We start from the raw sequence: 26643 nt of genomic DNA, 5'->3' as shown, positions 1-26643 counted from the left end.
ATGAATAAGGCTACAGCCTTGATCTCCAAATGTCTTTTAGATGATGCTATGGCTGCAGTACATTGTAAATGAGAAGATATGAAAAGGCTTTGTATTTTCCAGTTGGAGGCCCTGTGGGACAGCAGAGGAGATGCAAGTTTCCACAGATAGATCAAGATGTTAAAGGTGGATCCAGTTTCAGCAGAGATTTGTTCTGCGGAAGACACTATGTTAGGGAAAGATGGTTCAATCTTGAATCAGGAAAACTTTGTAGAACTATGTCCTAAAATATGCAATCAGCTCTGGAATAGCAGAAGCTCTCCATTCCAGATCTAGTATATTGAAAGAAGTCTATGCGTTTGTGCTTGCTGCTAAAATAATCTGTGTTACATTTCAATTTGGAGACTTCGCAATTCAGGAAGAAGTTCCCCAGATGGAAAGATGTGAATTATTTATGCAGTGTTTATCTCAGGGTTTACTTCCCTTCACAACCAATTAATGCTATTTCATTTCGTTAAAACTAACATTTTCACATTGGGGAAATCATTTATCTAAGGAAAATGTAGAAATATCCACTAAAAAGCTTGGAAGCTTCCATCAACCATATAGTTTCACATTTTTCTAGTAACTTACAAGATAGTAAGGAAAAAAGGTTTCCTGCATTAGTGCTTACCAAATTGCATCATAATTAATTGAAATTTAACAAATTAACATTTTCATTCTTCATGCTTAGTGGGAAATGATGGGGATCAGAAATCGTGCCCTATGACCTCAGTCTTGTGCTCCCTGGACAAGTCCCCACTTGCTCGTATCTGTTTGGGTAGAGCAGAAAATAAGCCCTTGCTCCCCCTGATTTATCCATTTTTTTTTTCACAAGCAAAGTCTGAGATCGAGGCCGACAAAACTCGACGGTATGGTGAATAAAACTGGCTGTGGGGTATATAACTGTGCATTTAAAGCTGCTGTATTTGCATGGCAGATCCCGTCCTTGTTCTTCTTCTGCCCATATCTGAGTATGACTTATGCAACGTGCACCGTTATGTCTCCGTGACAGGCGTTAAACCGAAAGGTCTTATTATGATTAATTTTGGAAGTGTTTTCTAGTTGAGATAGTGCCAGGTCTCCCCGAGGTTTGAGCAGATTAGATTAGGTGCTCTTGTGGAGACCTGCTCTAAGTGAATAGCGTGAGCCTCGGGGGAAGAGGACACGGCAGAGAGAGCCTGTTACTGTCGCGTGACAACTTCATTTCAATTCTCAGCCCCACTAAGTGTAACACATAGAAAATCCAGATTTTGGAATCTCAGAAATTAAGGTCTAGTCAAACAAACAAATCAATCCCTGCCTGTCACAGCTTTTTTAAAAGCCCCGAGTCACAAGGATGTCAGTCTGTGAAACATGGCAAAAAACACCCAAATAACAGGTATACAACTTGATCTTGGTCTATGATTAGTTCAAAATTATACGATATACCGTAGCTAGCTTTCGTGATGGCTCTTTGTGGAGTCTGGATCAACAATATTGCAGTAAGGACGTTAAAATATTGATTGGTTCTTGTGGCAGGCAGGATTCCCATATTTTCTCCATGCTCTCCAGGCACAGGCATTAACAAAGGCCTTCAGAAGTTGTTCAAGACTAGTTTGCACACAGCTAAAATAGAGTTTTATAAGGAGGCTCTAGCAGTCTGACAGTCAAGTTATTGTAATTTCATACATTTAAGGGGAAATAAACATTGTTTTTCACAGCATCCTGCTGAAAAAAGAATTTATTGTTTCCCTAAGCTTGTGGGCGTACGTATATGTTTATTTATGTGGAAGCTCTGAATCTTTTAAAACCATATGCACGTTAACTACTGTTTCTTGGTGAACTGTGACAAAATTCTGCATGTGATAAAGAGGATCTAAAAGTGGGTGAAATTTCTTTATATCACAGATTTAGTAAAATACCTGACATTATTACCGTGAAGGAAAGTTCATCCTTATTTATGCCTCACTGCTGTTGACATGGAAAAGAGCAAGATGATAGAGATTATGAACCCAGATTTGTGTGTGACTGCAGTTGGGTTGTGATGTGGAAGTCAGCTCTAATGGTTTGTTACATTATGCATTTGGTCTTCTTTAAACCGTCTTCCCCAGAAACGTCTACATGCCCAGGTAGACCAAAGAAAATCTAATGTAGGTAGTAATTCTTGCCTGTCTTTTTAAAATTTAAATTAAATTTATTTATTTATTTATTTTATTTTATTTGCTTTATTATCTGAGCTGAAAATACTGTGCTCAAATTCAGTGGTTTTCTGACTTCCGCTGTTGTAGCATCTTTTGAACCAGGCTCCCTGTCTGTAGTGCTGGATACTGTTAAAATACCAAAGTAGGAGGCCGTCCCTGGTCTGAGCATTTTGCAAATAGATAGGTTCAAGCTGAGCCTTCTTTAACGAACCCTTACTCACACCGGCTGTTTATTCACAGCATCCAGCTTTGAAGGATCGACCCAGGGTCTGGCATAGCACAGCAATGCTTTAGCACAAGTTATATGTGTGTATGTGGGGAGGGGGGGAAGGGATATGTAAGTGTTACAATTAAGGCAGCATAGTTAAACGTATGTATTATGCTCTGTTACTCTGCATATGATTTATTGCATTCATCTGGTACTTGTCAGATTGCACTGGTCAAATGTTTTAAAGTCTGAAAAAGTAATTTAACAGGGGCAAGAACAAGTGTCCGTGAAAACATTTGTATGTGTCTTGCAGATTAAATTTGGTATCACAGAGTAAAACTAGTGTAATTTTGTGAGGGGAGCTTGTCAGTGCTACCAGCTTTTGAACATCTACAGGTTGAAGTGTGGCTTTCTGAGAAATGACCCGTAACTACAGAAATCCCAGCTCTAAAACCTCATAGGGGGATCCAGACATAGAAATAATAAAATTGGAGTATTTCAGCAATTCGTAAAGGACATATCCTTCCTTCCGTTTATGATTGCAGTTAATGAGTGCCCAGGAAGACAGCGTTCAAAGCAGACTTTAGCTGTAACATTTTACATTTCAGCAGCTTACCAAGCATAGCTGGTCTCAGCCTCATGTCAAGACTCAACAGCTTCAGAGACTCCATAAGGCTCTAAAAAGTATCTTACCAATTTATTGAATCTGAATTAATTTCAGGGTTGGGGGACACCAGGAGCTGTTGCTTCTCTTTCTTTTGATGACTTAACTGATCCATGGAAACTACATATATCATTGGTGTGTTGAAGGAAATCCTTTGCAGGTCAAGGTTGAAGGCCAAATTCAAACCTAGGACACGTGATTACATCATGCTGTAGGAGGGTGCTCTTGGGTGGCCGTATCCCTCCAGCTCTGTTTCTGTAGTGGCCATTGAAGAAGTAGTTGTGATTGAACCTCATACATAGACTCTTTCTCCAATGTTTTTTCAAACTTACTTTTTTCACATAACAGGGATTAGCAGAAGCACAGCCACGCAACTTTATTTCGTATTCAGGCAGAATTCGATTGTCAGTGAGATACTAATGGGATTTTATCGCACGTTGAACCTAAAGTGACATATATATATATGTTAAAATGCTGTGTTTTATTGCACACCTAAAAATACTTCACTGTCCTTACTTTTTGAGCTTTTTTATGTAAAGTCCTCAATCATTGCTTAAAATCTGGCACTTCTATATTAATCTTTCTCTTTTTTAATGTAACTTTTTCTAACGAGGTAGAAAGTACAATGGAAATTTTTGATCACCAAGTTATCAAATCATTCATCTCATTTTCATTCATCGTTCAAAGCAGTATTAAGTATAGGAATATTTCATAATGCACTGTCAAGTGATGATGAAATTACTTGATATTAAAGGTCAGGTAGTCAGCTGCTACAAATTGGTGTTATTGCAGTGATTTTTAATTTCTGCTTTCTTGGTATACGGAGATGGCTTCTGCTGTGTGTTATTGACTGCTGCTGTTGAAATGAAGCTGGGACACTGAGGGAACTATCATGAAGAAAAGACAACTTGACATGGGTTACTTTGGAGAGTTTGTTGTCTCTAAAGGGTTCTGAATGCCCCTGAAAGGTAAAATGTTGTCAGTATTAGTAAACAAGTATTTTCATGCCCTTTGCTTCAGTCCTTTTGCTCTTGACTATGAAAAGACAGCCTTCTCCTCTATGGAGCAGTGTGCTGAAATTCTCTGTTCACAGACCTCTGGAGATCAGAGAACACAATTTTCTTTCCCCAGCTTGTTTTATTAGCAATAAATAATATGCAAGCAGGCAGGGTTTTGGAAAAAAACATTTTCGGGGAACATGAATAAAGGCTAACATTTTATATGAACAAGAGGCCTTAATTTTTGTGATATTCCAGACCTTCATGTGTCACATAAAAGCAGGTTCATCTGAAAACTCCCTCCCTCTAGTCATGCATTGATTTGCAGGTGTGAGTCTCGATTGAATACTTTTTCTGTTCTGTTTTTGTGCTCAGCAATTCTTCCCTGGCATGACAGAGACCACTCTGGAGGAATAGAGCATTTATTCCTTGCCTGATAATCCACTGGATTTATGGCATTTGCAGAAGTTCCCCCTCTGTGTTCTTCCTGGTTATTCTTCTGGTGATGTGTTTTGCTTAGACAGCTTTCCCTGCGAGTCTCAATACTAATTTTGCTCCTAAGGAACCTGTGCTAATGTCTGGAAGAATAAATTTGCATATCTTGCCTCTTATAGCAAGTAGGAGAGCTACGCTCTAATTTTCTTAGGAGTTGTCTTCGAAGTCCAGGTTACAGGTGAGGAAAAAAATAGCCTATTCCTCATCTACACAGGGACTAAAATGGAGTTTAAGGTATTTATCACCATCTTTGTTACGTTTCTGAGAGATTTAATAGTCCCCAGAATTGTTCATTTCTTAAGAGCTGTGTGCTATTAAACTGAGGCATTATTTAGCAATTGGTGCTGTCTCAAGAGGATAATTACTTAGAAGTATCTATTTGAAAATTCATCTACTGCTAGTTGTATAAATGTCTACAGTGCCTGAAGTATTTAAATACTAAGAGGCTTTCTGATTAAAGTTACCATATTACAATATTTAACAGAATGGTGGATTTCCATTAATATCATGTGTGCGCCTAGATCTGAATGCTGGTATTTTCTAAGTGACTCATGGGAATTTGCCGTTCAGCACCTACTGATGTCAGTTCTGTGAAAGAAAAGAAAATAGGGAGCTGCATTGTGTATGCTGGTGCATCCCGAGGTGCAGAAATGAATGCAGCACAACTCTCAAGTCAGAAAAGCCCAAGCTTATCTGCGTGCCACACTGACGTGTCTGGAGGGACTGCCCCAGCTGCCGAGACAGCGGCTCCCCGTGCTAGATGTGGTACGGAAGTGCTTTGTGAAGTACAGGGAGTGTCTTCAGTATCTGATCTATCCTCATGAAATTAATAAGGTCTCTCTCCTTTACTTGGCCATTTAATTGCAAAAAAAAATATATATATATATATATGGATGTAAAATCTTTGAGAGCTCGAGTAAGCAGTCAGGTTTTGATGAAATTGGTCTGTACGTTCTCAGGCTATTACAGGAGACTGACACAGCATATGCAGACATGCACACAAAGCAGGATCATCTAAGTCTCATTTTCTAGTTTAACTGGTTTTTTTAAAAAAAGACTTCCACATGTGTATAGTAATAATCATTAAGTTAGCTTTTGCCACTCAAGGAAGAGTTCTGGGAGTCTTTACGGAAAGCTTTCTGAAAACAGGAGCTCAGTGCTCATCAATAGCAAAAAGGTAAATAGAGAGATTAGAAATTATTAGGAAATGAGTAAGAACAGCAGGAAAAATATTTACTCCATGGTTCTTATGACCGCAGTTCTGATTGCGCAACCTGAAAAATGTTTTGTATGTCCCAAAACCATAAAGAGAAGGTTTCCAAGGACCTTCAGCAGCATGAAATGCCTTCCACGAGACAAGAAACTAAATAGTTGTGTGAGTTATCTCCACTTGACAAAGGTGACTCAGAGCGCATAGGACAAAGGTCAGTGAAATTGCTAAGTTAAATAGATGATATTCATTATGCTTCATGATAGATGAACTGAGGGTCCAAACCAAAACTGACAAGAGGGGCACATCAAACAGAAGGGAGCGCTTCCACGCGGCGCATAACTGAAATGTGGAACCCCTTGCTGCATGATGTAGTAGCAGCCAGCAGTAAATACAGGTTGGAAAGATAATTCTACAGAGTCACCAGGGGATGGATAAACCAGAGCAAGGTCCTTGTGCAGCTTCCACCTCGGAAAGGCATCTGAAGCTTGCCAGAAGCTGCCAGGGTATGGCTAAGGGGGCAGCTGCTGTTCGTCCACGTCCACGCGCTCTGGGTATTTACTTTCTACTAGTGCTTGGTACATGAGACAGTGTACAGAGCTGAGATGCATCTGTGGTCTGAACCAGCTGTGCTTATGAGGGCCCTCCAAGGCTCTGTTAAAACAGCCTTGAGTATCAGACAGCATCCAAGGCTGCACTGTTCCAGGTAAAGGCAACTGTGTAGATTTGTTGAGAAAATATACCAAAAGAAGGCAGACTGAAGTAGTCTAAAAACACTGTAAGAGTTTTTATTCCTTTCCCTCCAAGGAGTGAGCTTAAATGAGAAGGGAACGGAGCTGAAAACTAGCAGACCAAAACTGGTGTTTTGTAAATCATCAGCAGATATAATTAACGGATACGGTCATGCCTTCCGTCGCTCTTGGCTGGCAGTGGTTAGCAAGGAAGCTCTTAAGAGTGAAAGGGCCAGATGATGTATTGATGAAAGGAAGGTGATAAAATGCTGCAGTCGCTATTTCACAATCTCAGGACCCCATAATACCGGCAGGCCAGCCACCAAGCAACTAGATATTCTGGAAGGACAGTCATGCTCCTGGGTGTGTTTGACCTGTTCAGAGCAGATGGAGACTGGGAGACCTTCCACTGATTTCAGCTGCGTCCTGAACAATCCTTTGGGGTGAGAGATACGGGTGCTTGCAGTCTTTTCTTTGCTTGTCCTTTTTTTCCGCTCATCTCACTTTTCCTTCCTATCTCTTTCTTCCTTCTGTTTAATACACATCTGAAGCTGTGAGCCCAGACTCACTGTCTTTCCCAGCACGGCTGTGATACCATGACCAGTGAGGCAGGGAAAAGCTGTGCCCTATGCCACCTGATATAAGCTTACCAGGTGTTGGAGTGGCTGATAAGAGCCACTTGTTTGCCTGTTTTCCACTGTAATGAAGTTGCAGGTACCTATCATAGAAGCTACATTATCTGTCTGTGCTCTTTTTCTCTTTTTGCATTTATGTTTTGTATGCAGAAATTAGGATTGGAGTCCAGAACTAGCTCTAGACTAGCTCAGCTGTTTTTCCAAAGAAGAATAGTTGTTACCACATTTCTTTACTTAAAAAAAAATATAAAAAAACATTCCCTAACAGAGATGAGGAATAAGGCATGTGGTGATGCTGGAAGACTCCATTTTTTATATTTGAAACTCTTCTGCTGTTCTTCTATACTGTTCTCAGCTTTACTCTGTATCTTTAATAAAAGGTTTTAAGGATGTTTGACTCATTAGTGCTGTTGCAGAGCTGAGCAAGACTGGGTCTCTGCACTCAACTCAAACCGAGTTTGGCTGTTCAGTATTACATAAAGACAGGGTCATGTTAACACCTTAGCCTGTGACTCTACTTATTCCATTTTATTAGCATGAGCGAGCCAAGATATTGGACACTTTTCTCCCATGATTCACAGGCTCTCTGCTGCCGGAGGGTGAGACCAAGCTCTGGGTCACTGGTGAATACTGTAATACAAACAGGGTAGTTCAACTCCCTCAGGACCAAGCAGATGACATTACAGCTGTTGGATTCAGGTCGCGTTTGCCACCTTTTCTCTACAGCAATGCGAACGAGATGCATGCTTTTATTAACTGAAAATGGGGATTATTGAGTAAACACATGACTTTTGTATCTAGGGCCATAATTACGAGCCTGCAATGTTTATGCCATAGACTGACCTGGAAGACTTCTCTTATTAAAGCGTTAACATGAGATGCTGACTGCCTTAGGAGTGTATGAGATGAGTGATGCTGGGGAAGGAAAGCAGGCATGCCAGATTAAAGCATGAAGCGAGCCAGGGTAAAAGCAGAAAGCTAATAAAAAGCTTATAGAGGATATAAGCCATCTACTAGAGAAAGCAGATCCTGACCCTCTGCAACGAGCGCTGCTGCTTACGCAGGTGCCGATGTAGGAATCGGAGGTGAGGCCTTGACCCAATTTAAGGGAGAAAATGCTGGGCTAGGACCATGACCTTCAGCATGTGCCCCGTACTGCTCTGCTGCGGTACGTCGAGGGAGGAGGACCCTGTTGTTCATTCCTTGAAATGCCCCCAGTATCAAGCAACCTCGTATTAGTGTCATTCCTTGCTGGAGTGAGAAGGTTGTTACCTACTTAAAACTGGGCAGTCTGGAATATCCTGTGGCTATGCACTGCCGGCTATGGTGAACGGTGAGAGCACTGTTTTCCCCATCTTCTTAGTTAAATGTTACTATATAGCAAGTTAAATTTAAAATTCTCTGTGAAATCCCGTTCTGAGTTTAGTCTCCTTTCAGTGCATGAGTGCAGCAAATGCTTGCCTTCTTTTAAACCTTTAAAAATAAATAGTAGGAAAGCTTAAAATTTAAATTGAGGCTTTATCTTTAATTCTGTTTTTTGAGCCATGCTATATTTTAAACAGGTGCTGTTATATTTGAGCAATCTGTTTGGCAATACCTTGCTGACCAAGACTGAGATTTTTGCAAGCAGTGTTACCCCGGATTTGGATTCATAATAGTTTTTGTTGTAAAAAAGTTAAATAAAACTTCTACAGAGCATATGCTGTAAACAGACCCTTAAGTGAATCAGTGATTTGTAAGTTAATATTTGAATTTTTAACTTCAATGCCACACTTTTAATAGATTTCAGGCTTCTTGATCCAAAGTTTACTTTATATTCTGAAGGCATGCAATTATTTGCTGTAATCTCAGGAGAAGATAAGCATGACATCTGGTTCACACCTGTGGTTTTAGGGATAAGAGCGTAGCTGCTTTATGTATTATTTAGGGCACTCTGTTGAAACTGGAAAGAATTTGACTCTTTGAGGCCGTTTGTCCTTAGCTTTCTATACTTATTTAAAGTAAACATGAAATGTGGGAGCCTTCTCTCAGTAGGTATTGGATAGAGTATTTATTCCAACCTATGCCTGCTGCCGTGAGGGAAATTAGTTATGCAGGTTAATTACCAGATTTATGATAAAGACTTTATTTGTGCAACTCTCATTTTTCAAAAGCTCTATTGAGGCATTTTGTGCTGTGCCAGAACAACACCAGGAGAGGTGAACGTAAGTGTTACATTTACAATAATATGTTTTTAATACCCTCGCTGCCTCCCCCACTGGCACTGGGCAGCGTGGGGCACATGCTCCATGGTGGGTGAGATGGGCAAGGCTGCTCCTTTCTGCAACGTTCCTGGCTTCCACGTGTGGTTGCAGGTGCATCCCAACCATCTGGGTTGGTGGGGACAGCAGTTGCATGGGCAAGGGTTATTTTGGTTGGACAAAACAGGGAAAAAGCCCCACAATCTGGAGAAAAGCCATCAACTGTAACACTGAAAATCAGACCTTGGATGTTGTCTGTTACTCCAGCTCAAATGTGAGGAGCCAGGGCAGAAGAGAGGCTTTCTTAAAGCGTATGGGCGTGAGCCGGGGGGAAAGCATGGCTCCTTGGCTTGCAACTCATTTTTTGTTACCGCAGTGAACAGCAGAGGGAAAGGAGGAAGCTTGCAGTGAGCCTGCTGAGCAGAGACACAGCAGTGCGTGCCTGCTGCAACCAAACCAAACAGGAGCCTGCAAATTCAGATTTGAGCAGCAGTACCAATACGGTAGCATTACTGTGTTGATCAGGAGTCTGCAGAAGTTCAAGATACTTTCCTTGCCAGATTGGCAGATCCCTTAAAAAATTGAAAGCATTAAAACAAAATGGTGTCTTTGTTCAAATTCTGCAAGGCGATGCCACTACAGAGCAGCGCAGGCGGATGCAATGGGCTCCCGCCGTGGCTGCTGCAGGCAGGTACCCACGTGAGAGCGTGGGAGACGGTGAGAGATTTGTGTTTTGGGTTCAAAGGTACAGAAGAATAACTCTGACATTTCGCAAAGGACTGGTACAGAATCTGTTTGCACATGGGTTTGCGGATGTGACAGCAGACAAGAGTTTAACTTGAAAGGTTATGCAATTTCTTGAGCTTTAACCTTTCCCTCGGTTTTGCTGTTTACATGACTCTTAGGCTTCGTGCTGTGCTGAAGTCCAGTTCTTTTGATTTGCTGATGTTGCTACAGAGCTGTGTCCTTACTGAGCTGGTGCCATGTCGTACTCAGCCGCTGTGAGAGTGTCCGCTCGCCAAGCCTGGCATTTCTTGGAGGAGTCACGTCAGATCAGGAAACAGAAGTGTTGTGCGAAAGGCAGCAGGCAGGTCCCTCTCTTGGCTGGGCTGAGGAGCTCTCGTGAAGCCGCTGGAGTTGTTCCGCAGGGTGACACAGGGTAAAGTCCGACCACAGGCACCAACTGTTGCTGTTTGGGTGGGAGTGAAGTTTGCACTGCAGAGGGTGGTATTTAGTAGCTGTCTAAACTGGAGCTATAAAGCTGGGTTTAATTTCAAGTGAAATCACTGCCAAAGAGTGCAACACGTTTATGAGCGCTGTCTCCGTGAGAAGCTCAGCCTTTTAATCTCCTTCTTTTGTCTTCAAAAATCTGCAAAGAAAAAGTTTACAAACTTCTTAACATTGCAGTTTGGATGTCTGGAGGCTTTACTTTCTAACCAGAAGAAACAGTTAAAGGGCAAAGAAAGTTAAGCAGCACACTAGAAAATTAAGGACTAAAGGCAAAGATACTACATGCAAGATTTTCAAAGGGACTAAAGAATTGGGGTAGGCACCACATTTAGGGTATTTCAATCTGAGGTAACTTAACAGGAGTCTGATTTTCAGAAAGGCTGTTGGTACCCACTCTACCTATAGTAAATCTTTTTGAGAAACCTGATGTTAAATACCTTCATTAAGTGGTCACAGTCCTTCTCCTGGTTGAACTGGGAGTCTGGCAGAACGAGTCCGGTACTTGCAGCACCGGGCTGCCCTTCGTTCCTCCCCAGTAATCTAATGTTTGTAGACGCCTCTGATGTGGAACCTTTGCTTGCCTCTGCTTGCTTTATCAGAGGAAATCTGTCTTTGGGGTTACCGTGCTGCCTTAGCTGGCTGGGTGTCCTGCAAAATATGGGAAAGCTCATGATGTTTTTACCCTGAGTTATGAAGCCCTCCAAGCAAGCTCCTCTCGTGGGCTGGTTCTGCTGTAATTCCCCAAACAGTGCACAGCTCGTAAACAAAAATAGCTCTGCAAGCACACTGCCTGGAGGATTTCGCATCCCCTCCGAGATAAGAATGGCCTTTCGCCCAGCAAAATGCTTCTGAAAACGTGCCCGATCTGCTGCATGGCTTTGAATTCAGAGATGCAACAAAATTATAAATATCTTTAAATTTGTTCTGAGGCATTTTTAAGATCATTAAACCTCATGGAAGAGCTTGTGTTCTCCCCTTAAAAAAAAAAAAAAAAAAAAAAGGAAAAAGAAAAAGGCAAAAACAACAAATAAACCACACAGTATATTCTGAATTCCACAGTACAAAAGGAATAATCTGTGCTAAGATGTGAGCTCTCAGAGGAATGAATACTTACGCTAGTGCGTCTTTGAAGTGAATGGTATACGAAATTGTATTAATCACACATGCTAGGATGAGTGTGCTTTCATGGGGTTTATTTCTAAAGCACGGCTTTTTTTTTTTTTTTTTTTTTTTTTTTTTTTTTTTTTTTTTTTTTTTTTTTTTTGCCCTAAAGAGCAGAGTAGTGTTTTTGCTGGGAGTCCCAGCTTTTCTCCCCATTCTGGCAGTACTTCTTGATGTTAAAGCAAGCAAATAGATTCTTTAAAGACGAGCTGAAGTATGGACAGTTTGGGAATTTCAGAGCTGAAAACTCTTCCTCTGGTAGTTTAGTCCTCCTTATAGGAAGACTATGAGAAACAGATGAAGAGATCAGAGTGTTGCTTCTGGGTTGAGTTCAGAGCTGCTGTCAGTCTGTATAGGTAGTTTTTAGTTACTGAGGCATTTAGTGCTTAGCCACTTCCTAAATTGCCTGTTGCAGTTTTTCATCCCGCCAGGAGCTAAGTACTGGTTCTAAGTTTTCCATTTGGACAGTTTTGGAAAGCAGAGCTTGTCTCTCTCACTGCAGTGGGAGTCTCGACATTGTGTGTTCCTGTATGCGTGTGCTTGCCATCTCTTCTGAAATATGCTGCATTCATATTGCAGTTAGATAAAGCCACTGTGACCAAGACTCAAACTACTCGGTAATCAAGCCCGTAAGCCTCCAGTGGAGTCTAAGTACTGGACCTAAAGACCTGTTGAAGACCCTAGTTGATCTCCAGGAGTGTGGGAAGAAGCCTTTAGGGTACGTGGCTGCAGCTTCTTGTAGCTAAGTGTCCGCACTGAATTCCCATGGCATCAGCTCTACATCAGATAGAAATTATTTAGTTGGTATTGATGTTAAGATGCTGGGTGATATCTGCCTGAGCTGTTGCTGTGGGCCTCCTTTGCTGCAAAGCTGGACGAACAAACAAGAACTCCAAGCTTTTCTTTCTGTGATACCACTCAAAATGGTAGCTTATGACAGGTCTTTTTCACTTGCTTGGCATTCCTCCTGTTTGTTCATCTTCCACATTTTTCTCCATAAAACATCCAGTTGAAGGAGGGTCAGGCAGTGATCATAGTTTACACATGAGAAAATGAGGCCCAGAAATGGGAAGGGATTTATCCAAGATGGCAGAAAGTCTGTAGTAGTCTGGGAAAATAAGCAGTTATGATCCAAGGACTAGAATGATGCTTATTCCTTTCAAGTTATCAAAAGACCTGATCTCTAAGAAATGCTAATATTTTCACCTGCAAATCAGCTTAATATGTTGTTTGTTCCTAATTTGGTTTTATGGACTTCATTTTTTTCAAGAAGATGGAAACTTTGCATTTCAAAATTTTTTCACAGCCCAGGAAATACAGCCACAGTGATTTTAAATCATAGCGTGGGTCCTTCTGGGGCAATTTGTGTCCTGAGCCTTGAATGTTGAGCAGAATATCAGATGCCAGGAGCCGTGTGATAGAAGCATAAGAATTAGCAATGCTAACTGGTATAATCTTTTGTCCTTTTTTATTTTTCCCTCCTTCCCATCTTGGTTCTCTTCCATCCCTTGGACATGTGTTTCACATCCTTTTTGCAACCTGCCTGAGCACCCTGTTGTACTGTTACCGCACACATTTCTAGAAAGAGAACTCCCTAAATTTGCGAGTCTAACAAGATACTGTGGCAAACCTGGACACACGGGTGCAGTTGCCACAGGATCAAGATATTTGAACATTTTTAGAAGATGAGAAAAGAAAGGCTCAGAAAAGCCTACTGCTTGTTGTGTTTCAGTAGGTACGTGTTGGTATTAGTATTTCCCATGGCAGGAAGGAGGTCAGGTACGAAATGTTGCTTGTAACAAGGAAGAAGAGCAGAAACACAAGGCACTGCACGGTGAGGTAATAACCTCAGCTCTATAATTCAGGGGTCTTGTGTTTGTGAAAGAGAAGACTTATTGCTGATTTCTTGTTGGTTTTGAATGATTTATAACATTTTACTTGTGGCAGAGTGTTGCAATCTATGTTGTCATGGAAATTCTATTGAATTTATAGTTCCATTTATCCAAAACGATTTTCCAGACTTCATTTCATGGTGAATCATTTGGCTGTTACTCGGTGTACAAAGCAATTGCAAAAAAAGTTTCATGTTATGGAAAGCATAAACACTGAAACTGTTATTTTCGTATTATGGAAATACAAATGAATGCAACATACAGCTTTTTAGCATCAAATGTGCCTTTCTCGTATAATGATTCAGTGTATATACATGAGAGTGGATTTTCTTGGTAGGGACCGAAGACGTAAGGGGCGTTTATTTCTGAAAGTAGAAATCACGTAGATTCTGCCTTGCTGAGATGCTTCTCTCTTACCATTATGAACTTAACACTCAAGATACTGAGTGATATGGCACGTTTAGGCACACGGCAATCGTACGAGCTTGGTGTTGCCTCGCTGTGCCTACTGTGCTATAACGGGACGAGTCACAGGGTTAAACGTTGGGCAGGATTAGGGTTGGACATGCAACACCTACCCAACGCTTTCTGGGTGAAAAGACTTAAATCATTTAGTCTTGATTTTCTTCATAATATAGACGTACCTACGCTGCTTGTAGATAATGAATCAATAATTCATACTTACTATTAAAAAAGATTAAAGGGGTGTTTATCATATTTCAACGGCATACAAATGTCTTAATTAAGTTAAGTGCTGTTGTTTCACTTGTATGATCTTTGTTCTTCCTGTTGTTTCAGCTCCCTTCGTTTTTTCAGCTTTCCATTGTATTCATTATCAAGTTGCAATTACTTTAGAGCAAAGACCTTGTCTGACTGTGTTTTGCATTTTGCCCAGCACACTTTAAGTCACTGTAAAATACTAAATGATGACATTCAAAATACATCTCTTTACCTGCCTAACTATAGTTAAAAATTCACTGATGAATAATAGACTAGGCAGGAAAAACATGCCATTATCTGCTGCTGCTCAACTTTATCTTTTAAAAAGAAAGCAATATACTCTGTTTTATTACATCAAGCTCTAGTAGGAGAACTGGAAAACATCACGATTCTGTCTTCTCGCCACCCCCTTTTCTAAGCAGATAGAGAATATGTTAGAAATGGTAAGGTGGTGTTTGGTTTTTTCTTTTTTGTTTTTTGGGTTTTTTTTTTTTGTTTTTTTTGTTTTTTGTTTGTTTTAGCATTTTTGTTTTTAAAGGGAGTATAATGAGAAGCCAAAATCAGACTTGAATACCCCAGCATAGATCTCATACTCTGCTAAACCCACTGACTACAGGACAGTTGCTCTGAATTCTCAGTGCTGCAGTGAAGATTACATTATGTCTGTAGATATTTTTTATTCCACTGAAGTAGATCACATCCTCCAATTTGCTAGAAATCTATGCACATATTTAAAGCAGAAATAAGTTACATACAGGCTTTCAATTAAAAAAGAACATCATGTATGATTCATCATCTTAGCACAAATTGTTTTTGTGCAAGAGGTTTTAAAACCAGCTGTAAAAGTGGTTGAGAATAATTTATTTTTACAATATAAGCAACAAAAGGTACTAATAAAGAATTAGTATATTCAGTAATTAACTCCATCATTTAAAGCAAACATTTCAAAAATTTTGTCTCACTCCTCGGCACAGATTTGCAGTCTACCTGCTATGCCCGTATGCTTTACTCTTCTGAAAATACTCTGAGTCTCTAAAGCGGTACATAATAAACCACATAAGTGTTGCCTCTGCGTCTTGCTGCCTGATTCATCAAAAAATTGGCTGGCCTATAAAACTTTTTTTTTTTAAAGCTTTAAATTGCATGGTAGTCCTTGGATTGCTGGGAAGGAAATGAGCGGAAAGCTAATTCTGATGATCTTTTCCCTTCCACCAGCATTCCTGATGCTATTGAATATGCTGTACTCCACATCTGTGACAGCACAATGAGCCTTTGTTCATTTTTTAATCTGAAGAGAAATCTGTTGTAGGAGGTTGCACAGGGTGATAGCAGCCCAATTTAAAAGTCTTAATTATTTATTTTTAACATACTTGGCATCTGACAATGGAAAATGTCCTTGCTTGGTTTCCAGTCTCTTAGAATTGCTTTGAACTCGCTCGTGTCTTCTGGGATCCATCAAATGCTTATTGTGGCTTTTCTCTCTTAAGCGCTGAATGAGGTTAGCTGTGATAGTCTGTATTAAACATAAATTTTCTGTCTTTGTAGTAGGGTAGTAAGAGCTGTCACGCGTGAGAATGGTCATATCTTTCTGGATGCCTGTGTGGCCAAACTAAAGAGGAGCATCCAAAGGAAGAGCACAGAGCCGCATGTTTGCCATGCAATGGGCAGAGGTGGAGAGAAGTCACCCATTGAAACAGGCTCAGCATTGGCAAACCAATGGCTTTTCTTAAGGAGGACTTAGCATTTAGAGGCAATTCAACTTAAAGTCAGAACTGATCCCTAGTGGGCAGTATTTCTGAGCAATTCACATGTACACTATTTGGTTAGTCTATTTTAATAACATTGAGAGGTAGAGTCCACTTTTGATTCAAAAATCTTGATTTTGCCTAATGAGCACCAGTTTTATATAGAGGTTGGAAGAGCGCTGCTGAAGGATGCGTCTGCACAGGGTAGATTGACCCCAATGAGGAGGGAACTGCCTGCCCCGTGGCTTGGTGGAGATGTAGACGTAGCTGATGGGAGCATGGAGGTAAAGAAGCTCTAGGCCAGGGGATTGTTCCTTTCTTAGATGTGTGCAGTGTGTTCATTCATGCGAGAATTTACTTTGTTGCCTGAAGTGACTGGGGATTGGACTGGTTGGGTGCTAGATTTTTCTATACAGAAGAGCATGAAAATCATGACATCATTTTTTAGGGTGACTAGCAATTATCTCCTGGGTTGTGTGAGGGTTTTCTCTCTAATCCTCTGTTTTAAGGCACTTGTAACATTCTGAAGATTTTCCGTTTTGGAGAGATTTTTTCAGGCTTGATCTCACCTGTACAGCAAATCTCTTTCAAGTTTGAGTGAAAACAATTCTACTCTTCTAGAATGTGAAGAGTGTGAAAGCATAAAGTTTTTCCATTAAAAGAAAACTCTTGCCATCTCCCTGCCTTGGTAAAGCTTTGTAGCTGCAATAGCTGTTGGTATAATTTTAGCATGGATAGAGTCCTCCTGCAAGAAAAGGGCCTTCGTGTGGTTAGTGAAGTTTTGTCTCAGTTTAGCTATATCACAGTACTGAAGACTTCAAGCTATTTGGACGCTGCATGTTCTTTACAAGGCACATACAAGTATACCGCTGGGTTGCCCATCTGAGGGTTAAGAAAGTCCGTGTAAGACTTTCCTGGCCTTGTTAGTTGTAACAGAGCTCAATGCGAACAACTTATAAATCTAGTGTGTTGTGCAATAGCAAACAGTGCTGTCGTGCCCTCTGGGAGCTCTGCCCCAGGAAGGCTCTCTGGAGCGGTCGGCTCAGATGTTGGAATGGAGCGTTCCGGCTGCGGACAGCTAGTGTCACGCTATAGCAACAACAACGGGTATTTCAGGCTTTTCCAATTCCTAGGGGATTCAGAGCCTTTAAATATATGCATATATAAAAACTTTGGAAAACAAGCTGCTCTGAAATCGCATGCCAAAATGTACAACAGAACAAGGCTTTAGGGCCCTGAAGCCAGGCTGTGCCACCGTTCAGATCAGATGTGCAGGCTTGGATGATACTCCATTGTGCATCTCACAAATGACATATCATAATAAGATCCAAATTTTCTTTAGCCTTACATGACCTTTTATTGCATTCTGTACTACTGCTTTGTATATACCAGGCACAGACAGTAGAAGTCATTTATATGCAAAGTGCACCATATATTGTATATACTAATTATATAATAAGGAGCAATAGTGAAAATTTTCTGGCGTGTTTAGACCACTTAAGTATACAGTGGATTTAATTTTATGGTTAACTATCTTATTCCTGATTTGTACATAAAGAACATTATGCCATCCATAGAAAATATTAAATAAAGTATCTACTGATAAATGCATACAAGATTATGTATAGTGGATACGAAAGGAAGAAAAATGCTTTAGATGCACTTACATTTTATTGTAAATTGTGGAAAACAGATGATATAATATTACCGGAGAGAACAGTGTGTGATCACATAATTAGAAAATTGTCCTAATACTAATGCTCAGCAGTGTACAGGTGTGGTTTCATGAGCAGCCTGAACCATGGAGCTTCGAGGATGCAGCTTTACCATCCTCCTAGCATTGTTTTCATAATGTATGCGTGTTCAAATTATATAATAGCAATTGCTAGGAGATTCTACTCCTAAAATGTTCCTTCTAGCTATATGAACACATACAGAAGCTACTGTGTGACAGATGACAATAATTTTTCATATAAGACAGTTCCCCTTGATTTGATAAATGTGGAGAGGGGGACTACGCTCTTTGGAAAAACACCAGGGAGCAGTGGGAAAGTGTTTCAGTGTGTATGGTAATCAAGGCAGAGTGTGGTTCTTGATTAGTCTCTGAAATTGCACTGCTGAGATGTGGGATCTGAATTAAGCACCTTTTTACCGTGGCCCTTTGCACTGCTATCCAAAAGTGTATTGTAAAAATTAATTTCCTTAAAATGCTATGAGCAAAAATGATCCAAAATGATTTTGGCATATACTGAATTCGCTCAATGATGCTTTCCTTCATAAGCTCCTATGAGGACTGTACACTGAAGTATTTTATAAGATATAGCTCATTTTTGACTTTCCTTTCAAGGGGAGTAAAATGCAATTTGCAAATATTTTGTGAGCTTTTGTCTGCATTGGTTAAATTGAAGTTTAAGTAATTCCACCTGCAACAAACCGTTTCTAATTTCTACAGCAACGGATGGCTGTTTCTCAGTGCACATTTGTTCAAAGCACGAGCTGTCAGAACCTGGAGGCACCACCAACTTGCCAGCATCTCGGCGTGTGCTGTGAATAGGGAGACCAGAATAGGGGGAGAAAATTACTTTCCAATTTTATGAAGCTCCAGTGAATGCCAAATAATCTTTTCATTTTTTTGTTAGCCATTTGGAGCATAGTCTTATTTTATTCTCCTGCTGAAAAAGTGCCTACGCCTCCAAAGAGACTGATCTTCATCTTAGCCTTTTCTCCAGATGCTGCTGCTGTATTGGGAGTACTTTACCAGCAATGGACTCTGCAACCTGTGCATACAGCCAGAAACCTGGGAATATGACTAGGAGCATATCTGAGGAAGATAAAAGAGGGTATCATGTCTTCTGGACATGTGCAGAGTGTCAGAATAGGGGGAAAACGCTTGCGTTTGTCAGAGGGTAGGATTTGTCATGCAGCACAATCTTGGAAACAACACCAACAGCCCCAAGTAGCTTCCTGGTGCCAGCAAAGCCTGGGGCTGCGTTTAACTACACGCTCTGTGGCCGGTTGTTACAACCAGGTAATGGTGTGAAAAGCCTGAACAGAAGGTGACAAGGAGCAGGGCAGAGAGCCCAAGCTGGAGCAAGAGGCTGGTGGTGGAGGAGCCCAACGTGCCCTTTCTAGTTTGTGGACAGAAGCGTTTTTTTGGCCAAAGTCAAGACGCAAACTCACGCACTGGCCAAGTGCGCTGCAGTAGCGTTGTCCCCATGAGCACACCAGCCTGGGTTTGGGCTGCAAAATCCAAGTTGGAGAGCAAGCCGTGTGCTGGGCCTGCCACAAGCAGGCAACGTTTGGCCGGCGCAGGAAGTACCGCAAGGACCATGCAGCAAAATCAGAGCCGTAGTGGCTGTAGCCTGCGTGAGCTGCCCTTGCTCATGGTGTGTTTGTGCAATGAAGTGGAGTGGCTCTGTATCAGGCTGCATGAAGGAAGGTGTTCCTTGGTGATCCTGGATTTATATAACCTAAACATTTGCTGTTTTGGAGTAATCACTGTTCTCACCTGCTTTCACTAAGGGTTTGCTTAACTATTAGTATTTATTATTTGTATGGAAATGATATCAAGATGTCCAGTTTTGTTTCTCTTGTGCTTTTTGCCAAGTACTAAAGCTTTGGAAATAAAAGTCATGAAATTTAACTGAAGTCAGAGAGAAGTCTGACCCTAACTGATAGTGCTGAGTATCAGAGGCTCATGAAAATGCATTGCTACAGAGAAACACTTTTATCTCACAAATTGCTTTAGGAATAAAGGAATAACTCTAAACATCAAAATCCTTTTTAGAAACTCTCTATGGTTTTTTAGATAAATATGCTTACCACATTTAACAGAGCAGGAGATGAGTCTGCAGTGAAGAAAGAAATGAAGAGATCCTGGCAGAAAGCACAAAGTTTACCATCTGAACAGACTGGCTATACTGTTTATCCACTGGTTTATCAAAATGCGTTGCATCGACTCTGTTCCCTGGTTACTGGCCCAGTAGGGCAGTCGTGCTATTAATCAAGATGCTAGTTAAACAATATTGTTCAGCAGAATTCCTTTATCTCAGGTTTGCAGTGCAGGCTCTACGTGTGGCCCTGTATACAGTATCTCGCTTGAAAGCTGTATGAATCAACAACTTACGTGACTCTTGTTGTTGTTTTTAATTTTTACAGATGCAGATTTACTTCTACAATCCTGATGACTTTGACAGTTTTGGAACAGCAGTTCTGGAAAACAGGGTGGTGGGAGCCATGGCCGTGTTTTTCCAAGTAAGTTAAATAATGGCTGTGTACATAAAGCAAAGCATTCACCGAGGGCCTTTAATTCGTTGGATTGTTTCAAGCTTAATGGATGCATCTGTTTTCTTGTTCATACCTGTCTAAATGAAAGCTGTTTCATATTGTCTATGCATGATTTAAAATGTAAATAAGTGTATTTAGCAACTATGAAAAATTTTGCAAGGACTGCGCTGATTTTATAGCTACTTTCCTGGTGCAGATTGGCAAACACATTTGTCATGGAACTTCTTTCAGTGCTGAAGTATGTTGCTCAGGTCCTTGGGAATATTAACAAACTGATGTAAACTGGTTCTGTTTAGAGAAAACTTAACATTCAAACCTAGCCTGAGAGAAAACTAATCGATAAGTTGCATCAATCTTATCTGTGGTAGCTTCTTCTTAAATTGGCATAGGAGCAGGTTCTGGAGCAGGCCGGGTTTCCAAATGAGTGGGTTTATGCGTCCCCTTTTTAAAAATGAATTCTCCAGAGCGTGGCTGTTCGCTTAGCTCCTGTGCTGGTTCGGCACGCTCGAGAACAGCCGCGCGGGGCAGCGCTGCAGCTTGTGGTGGCTGCCGGGGGGTGTTCGGCGTTGAGGGCTTTTTGTCACGCTGTATCAGGAACGGAGTTTTCCCTTTCTGACTCGAGGGCGAATTGAACAGAGCGACTTGGAGCAACTCCATAGTGCTGGGCTGTCGCAAACGGAGAAGTAGCTGATGAGGATTTGGGAATAACTCAAGGTGTTGCTTTTGCAGAAGAGGGGAGAGAGGGGAGGGAGGAGCAAGGGAAAAATTGACTCTTCTGTTAGGTTTCACGCTAGTTTTTACTCTGGAAGTAAATGTGAACCTAGATTAAAAAGAATATGGAAGTACCCGTATGTAAATACCTTCCTTTTTCTTATGATGTTAGAGTGACAAGCCTGACTGTCTTGCTCAAATTAAATAAGGTTGTCTTTTTCCGTGTCACTGATTTTGATCAAATGCCTTGATAAGGAAAAAGGGATGGATCCTTGTATCTCATGAATTGCTGTAACGCTGCTGACATCAGGCTAGGGGAAGTCGGCATGTTAAATTCATCGTTGTTGAATTCTGAGCACTTCTGTGGCGTTTCATATTAGGATGAAATTGGTGGAGCTGTGATAATTTGCAATGGCATACCAGGATAATTCTTCGGACTTCTTAGTCTTGATGTGCGGTAGGAAGGATCGGACAAATTGAATTTGGCCTTACATGACAGAAGTTTAAAAATAAAACAACCCAAGTCATTCAGTCACAATCATGTGTGATTTATACAATGATGAAGAGTTGCATATTATGTCTGTATATACATGCAGCGTCAGAAGGAACACGTACTACGTGACGGCATAGAGTATGTGTAAGATCATTCTGCATCTGGAATTGCTAAATTACCCAGCTGTGCTGCACACAGGTCGTGTGAAGCACTGCCCCATGTTGTACTATTTCCTAGTCTATATATGACATTTATTTCAAGGAAACTGTTTTTAGAGGATCTTAAAGTCTCAGTGGGACTTTTTTTTTGTATTCTCCACCTGCAAAGCCAGGTGCTGCAGTTACCACGAGTCCCACTTTGCATGACTCTAAGGGAGCCACTAAACTCACTAAAAGTAACCTAAAATACTCTGTAATACTGTAAAAAGCCAGCATCTTGGATTGTAAGAGACCTCAGACTCTTTAAGACCACAAATGAGCATTGCGGTCCCCTCAGGGAGGTAGAAATCTATACTTCTCATCATTTTTGGCCCTGCAGGCCACAAGACGTTAGGCTATAAAGTCAAGATGATGGTGCAGGTGAACTCCGCTGTTTCAGGAGCCATGAAGTCTGAAGTCATTACTGATAAACAGTCCCTGATCTCATCCAGAGAGTTGAGGGTGAGGCAATTCTTTGGCAAAGTGACCCAATGACAACTATTTTGTGGCTACAGGGAAATGGTTTACTTTTCTGCTTTGGTTTTCCTTGCCTCTGAGCTGAAATTATAAATCAGTGACGGGCCATTGAAATTCTCACGTCCTGGGACTGTATCAAGGCTTGCTTCTGGGTAGGTCTCCTCGAAGATGGGAGGCTGCCAGAGAAGATTTGTGGAGACCTCGGTCCCCATCTTGGAAGGGAATGTGGTGAATTCTGGCATGTGTAAATAAACTTAAGGGCTTTAGTGTGACAACTGTCACTTGGGCCATCATCAGGGTTTTCCAAACTTGTCCCACACACATTGAGCAGAACAGCCTTGCAGTGAGCAGCTGTGGGCTGAAGCAAACTCACATCCTCTGCGGAAATAAAAGACATCGCGAGAGAGTGTCCTCAGCCCACAGGAATGACATAAACACGTGTAGACTCTGCAGATTTGGAGATGAAAAAATTAGATGACAGTGAAAGAGTTAAATATGAAGCTCCTATAATTCTGCGTCCTGAATGAAAAGAGAAACTTCTGATGTTATTGCTTTTAGACTTTAAGTAGGCACTTAAAAATAAGATTTTTTTTTTTTTAACTTAGGATTCTTAACGGATAGTTAAGAGCTGATGGTGATAAACTTTTGTAGATCCCTACTGTGTCTCTATGTGACTGTGGTACCATTTTAGTTCCCTGAGCTGTGTGTTGCATGATGGAGCTGCTGAACCACAACTTGGAAGAAACCTTTTGGGAAAGTTTTGTTCAGAAATGCTCAGTGCCCTTTTAGCCTTGCTCTCCAGGGCAGCATGCAGATAAGCGTACCCTTGCTTAGCATTTCATGCAACTAATTTAAACCTGGCTTTTAGGACTCATTCTGAGTAACTTTCGAGTGAAACCGCAGCATGTCCCTCTTCACATTTTGTTTGGTAGCTTTGACTATTCAAGTATTAGTTTGATGGTTTGCAATTTTCCAGAGCTATAGTCCCATCTCTTATTCACTTATCTGGAATGCAGCTTTAAAAAATAGAAGGAATATAGAACATACTATGTTTTAAAAATATATCAGGAAACTGAATTGTGCATGTTTTTCTACATAAATATTTTAACATAGAAATTACTGGATAGGGTTTGCCATTAAGTCAAGACTTATATTTTTCCTAATGAGCTAATGCTGTGTTGGAATGAATGTTGCTACCTGACTGAATTTATAATCTGGCAGATATTTTTTGTCTGACTGATGTTCACAAATGTTCCTTTGCAAATCAGATTCTGCAGTGAGTGAACATTATACTGAGCTATATAATTATTGGTGAAACATTAAATAATTAAGAACCCTCTTTCCTCCATTTTAAATAATTTAACTGGATCTATATAAGAATTTTCCTTATTGAATTCACTGTTTCAAGGGCAATTTCCAGGTGAAGTACGTTGCTGCTGAACTTGGATAGCTGAAGCAGTTGGGACTTTGCTGTCGTTTGTGCCAGTGAAATCTGTGCCTTTCTTGTTGCTTGCCTTGTAAACTCCGTTGATAAATTTTGTCAACATATGTGATAAACCTTGTCACCATATGCATGCAGATGTCGACATATGCATGCGTGTTGCAGGTTAGTTGACCTGACAGACAAAGAAAATTTCTAGTTAAAATGGGTTGAATAGTTCCTGTGCATGCCAGCTGTCTTACCTGCTCATCTCTCAGTCCCGGTGGGTAGACCCTGGGAGGGTGTCTCATAACGTGACGCTGTAGGCACTCTGGAGCAGGTATGCTTAATTTGCAAATACCATGGGCTGGCCTGAAACCTCAAATTGGGCTCTGAAAGCTGATCTTTGCATTTGAGTGCAAGTTTAGCAGAAATAGGTTGAGGTAAAAAGGTCCCCACGATACCCCATCCTTTTCCTAACCGTAGTGTCCCTGTAAGCAGCGTGCTGGAGAATATCATAGGTAGAAGGCAACGCAGCAGGCAGCAAAGAGCAGCTGGTTTGGCTCGGCTGAAGAGACCTGCGGGTTTCTGTTTGGTAGGTGTGTGCTCGGGGCAAAAGGAGGGGCTGCGGTGTGCAGGAGACCTCTGACCAAGCAGCAACGGGCGGGAGGGAGCTGCAGCCCTCTGCACTCGGGGGCTGTGGTCCTTAAACCACGTAAACACACTGCATTGTTGAGGGAATCGGTGGAAAAAACAGTGTTTTCTCAAAGCGAAGGGCTGTGTAGGAAATGTTCAGTGTATTTCAAGTGGGAGAAGGAATTAAAGCATTAAAACAACAATGAGGGCCAAGAAACTTGGGGGGTTTTGTTGTTAAAGAAAACTTGCTGTTTTTCAGCAAACTTCCAACTTTTCTGGAGAGAAATAAAATTATATTGATTTCTTTTTTTTCCTACTGACGAGTTCTTCAGAACAAGAAGCCAGTATGACCATTTCTGTCAATATAGAGGCTACCTGCTGTATTTCAAAGTGAACATAGAAGAAGATGTTTAACTTCATATATCCATTACTTCCAGCCAGAAATACCCCTGTTGTCTGTAGTAGAGGCTTCAGGATCTATGGAAGTGCCAACCTGTCCAGTGATGGGACTTGTCTGCAGGGTTTTATGGTCTGGTGGACCTTCCAAAAGGTGTGCGTGGCTGCAGGTTGAGGCCCACTGACCTGCTGAAACAACTTTTAGGTCTTAATTCTGCAGGGCCCTTCAGTCTTGATTTAAACAGCCCTCGTTTGAATAGCTCTGTACTTGTGCTTAATTTCAGCCTGCATAAGGTTCAGCTTGTACTTAATGATATTCTGGCTCCAGGCCGTGGTTAATTGTCAGGTTGAGCCGGTTTTGAAGCAAGCCAGGAGTGGAAGGCCCTGATCTCTCGCGGATTTCTGAATCATCCGTTCATATATATTCATGTAACACGTATTTACAAGTCACATTTAAAATGAATAGTTACTTGGATTAAATGCATTCAGACATATTGCACAGCTCTGTTTTAACCATCTAACAATATAATTCACTGCACACTTCACTACTTGCTTTATTAAAGCCAAAGATAAATGTGTTCAAAACTAACATATTGCTTTTACATTTGAAAATTCATCTTTCAAGCCTGCAGTAGATTCATTACAGCAGAGAATGCTTCATTCCTTGATTACTGTTGTGAAAAGATACAATACTGATTCCCTAAGCTCTCATCAAATGTTCGATAGCTTAGAAATTCGGGAGGAGGCAATGGAATCCATGTTCCTACAGGGAGGGCATATAAATCTATTTTATTATTTGCAAAGAAAACCATCAGTGATTAGTTACTGTATCTCAGGTGCTCCAACAAATCATCTCTAAAGAAGTTAAAGTAAAAATGAATTTTAAAATAACTTTTAGCAATACTTTCATTGTTAAAATTATCTTCAGAGCAATGAGTTGATACTTCAATCACTCATCAGTGTTAGCAGTGCAGGGCTAGATTTTTAAAGGTAGCTGGGCACTTGGAAGCAAATGGGCTACTAGTGAGGTTTCCAGAAGTACATAGGATAAAAATCCTGTTTTTGCCAGGTCTTTTACTGAAATCCATTTTTTTTCCATGTCTTTTACTGGGGTACCATTCTTATCTCTCTTTTCCACTATTACTATTTTTTTAAGACTGTTGAAAAAAATACTGTGAAACGTTTTTGTGTGTGTGGTATTTCTGTATAAATGTCTTTATATTTACTACTAACTCATGTATGCAGAGATTTGCTGTTCAGTGAAACAAATGGTAATTGTGCCTTGCTTTTATAAGAATTTTTGGTGGTAGATCTTGGTGTGCTTCATGAAGCCAGTCAATAATTCTCTTCTTGCATGCTCTTAAAGGAGCTAAGCACAGAATAAATCAGTGGAACTCTATCAAAATCTTTGAATGCCCAAATATATATTTTTATATGTGGTTCTCAAATAATAGAATTCAACTTTTAACTTACCTAGAAGCCTTTTTTCTTCTTCTTCTCTGTCATTAACTGTTTCATCTGTTTTCAGTCAAAACCAAATAAATGCAGTGAATAACTATCTTAAATATATTAGTTCTTGAGAGAGCCATATCTGGTAGGAAATAAAGTTCCCAGGCCCCCTCCTCAGTTCCTGGCAATTTGTTATTTCCACTCCCTTACAGCAATGTGTTGTTTTTTTTTTTTTTTTTTTTTTTTTTTTTTGGTCTGACCAAAACTAGTTTGACTTTTGAAAAGAAGAGCAAATAGGAAGGCGTGCATTTTTCTTAAAACATTCTTATGGCCACTTATATAAAGCATAATCAGTGCTTCAGTGTTTAGGCAATATCTTAAAGGTGATTTACAGTAGCTCAAATACCATGTAGCGTCATTAATGTGCAGGGCATCATCCAGAGTCAT

General features: G+C 40.7%; 1 protein-coding gene across 1 annotated transcript in view; it reads left to right on the top strand.

The window, feature by feature from the left end:
• Positions 1-26643, top strand: part of PTPRG (protein tyrosine phosphatase receptor type G) — a 404579-nt gene that overhangs the window by 245702 nt on the left and 132234 nt on the right. Inside the window, exon 5 of the mRNA XM_062585127.1 lies at positions 20289-20384. Within this exon, the coding sequence (XP_062441111.1) occupies positions 20289-20384 (96 nt within the window). The remainder of the gene's footprint in view (positions 1-20288; positions 20385-26643) is intronic.

This window comes from Rhea pennata, chromosome 12, assembly GCF_028389875.1.
Source record: "Rhea pennata isolate bPtePen1 chromosome 12, bPtePen1.pri, whole genome shotgun sequence".
Taxonomy (NCBI): Eukaryota; Metazoa; Chordata; class Aves; order Rheiformes; family Rheidae; genus Rhea; species Rhea pennata.
Note: the sequence above shows the minus strand (reverse complement) of the source record. Positions and strands in the feature narration are given on the sequence as shown.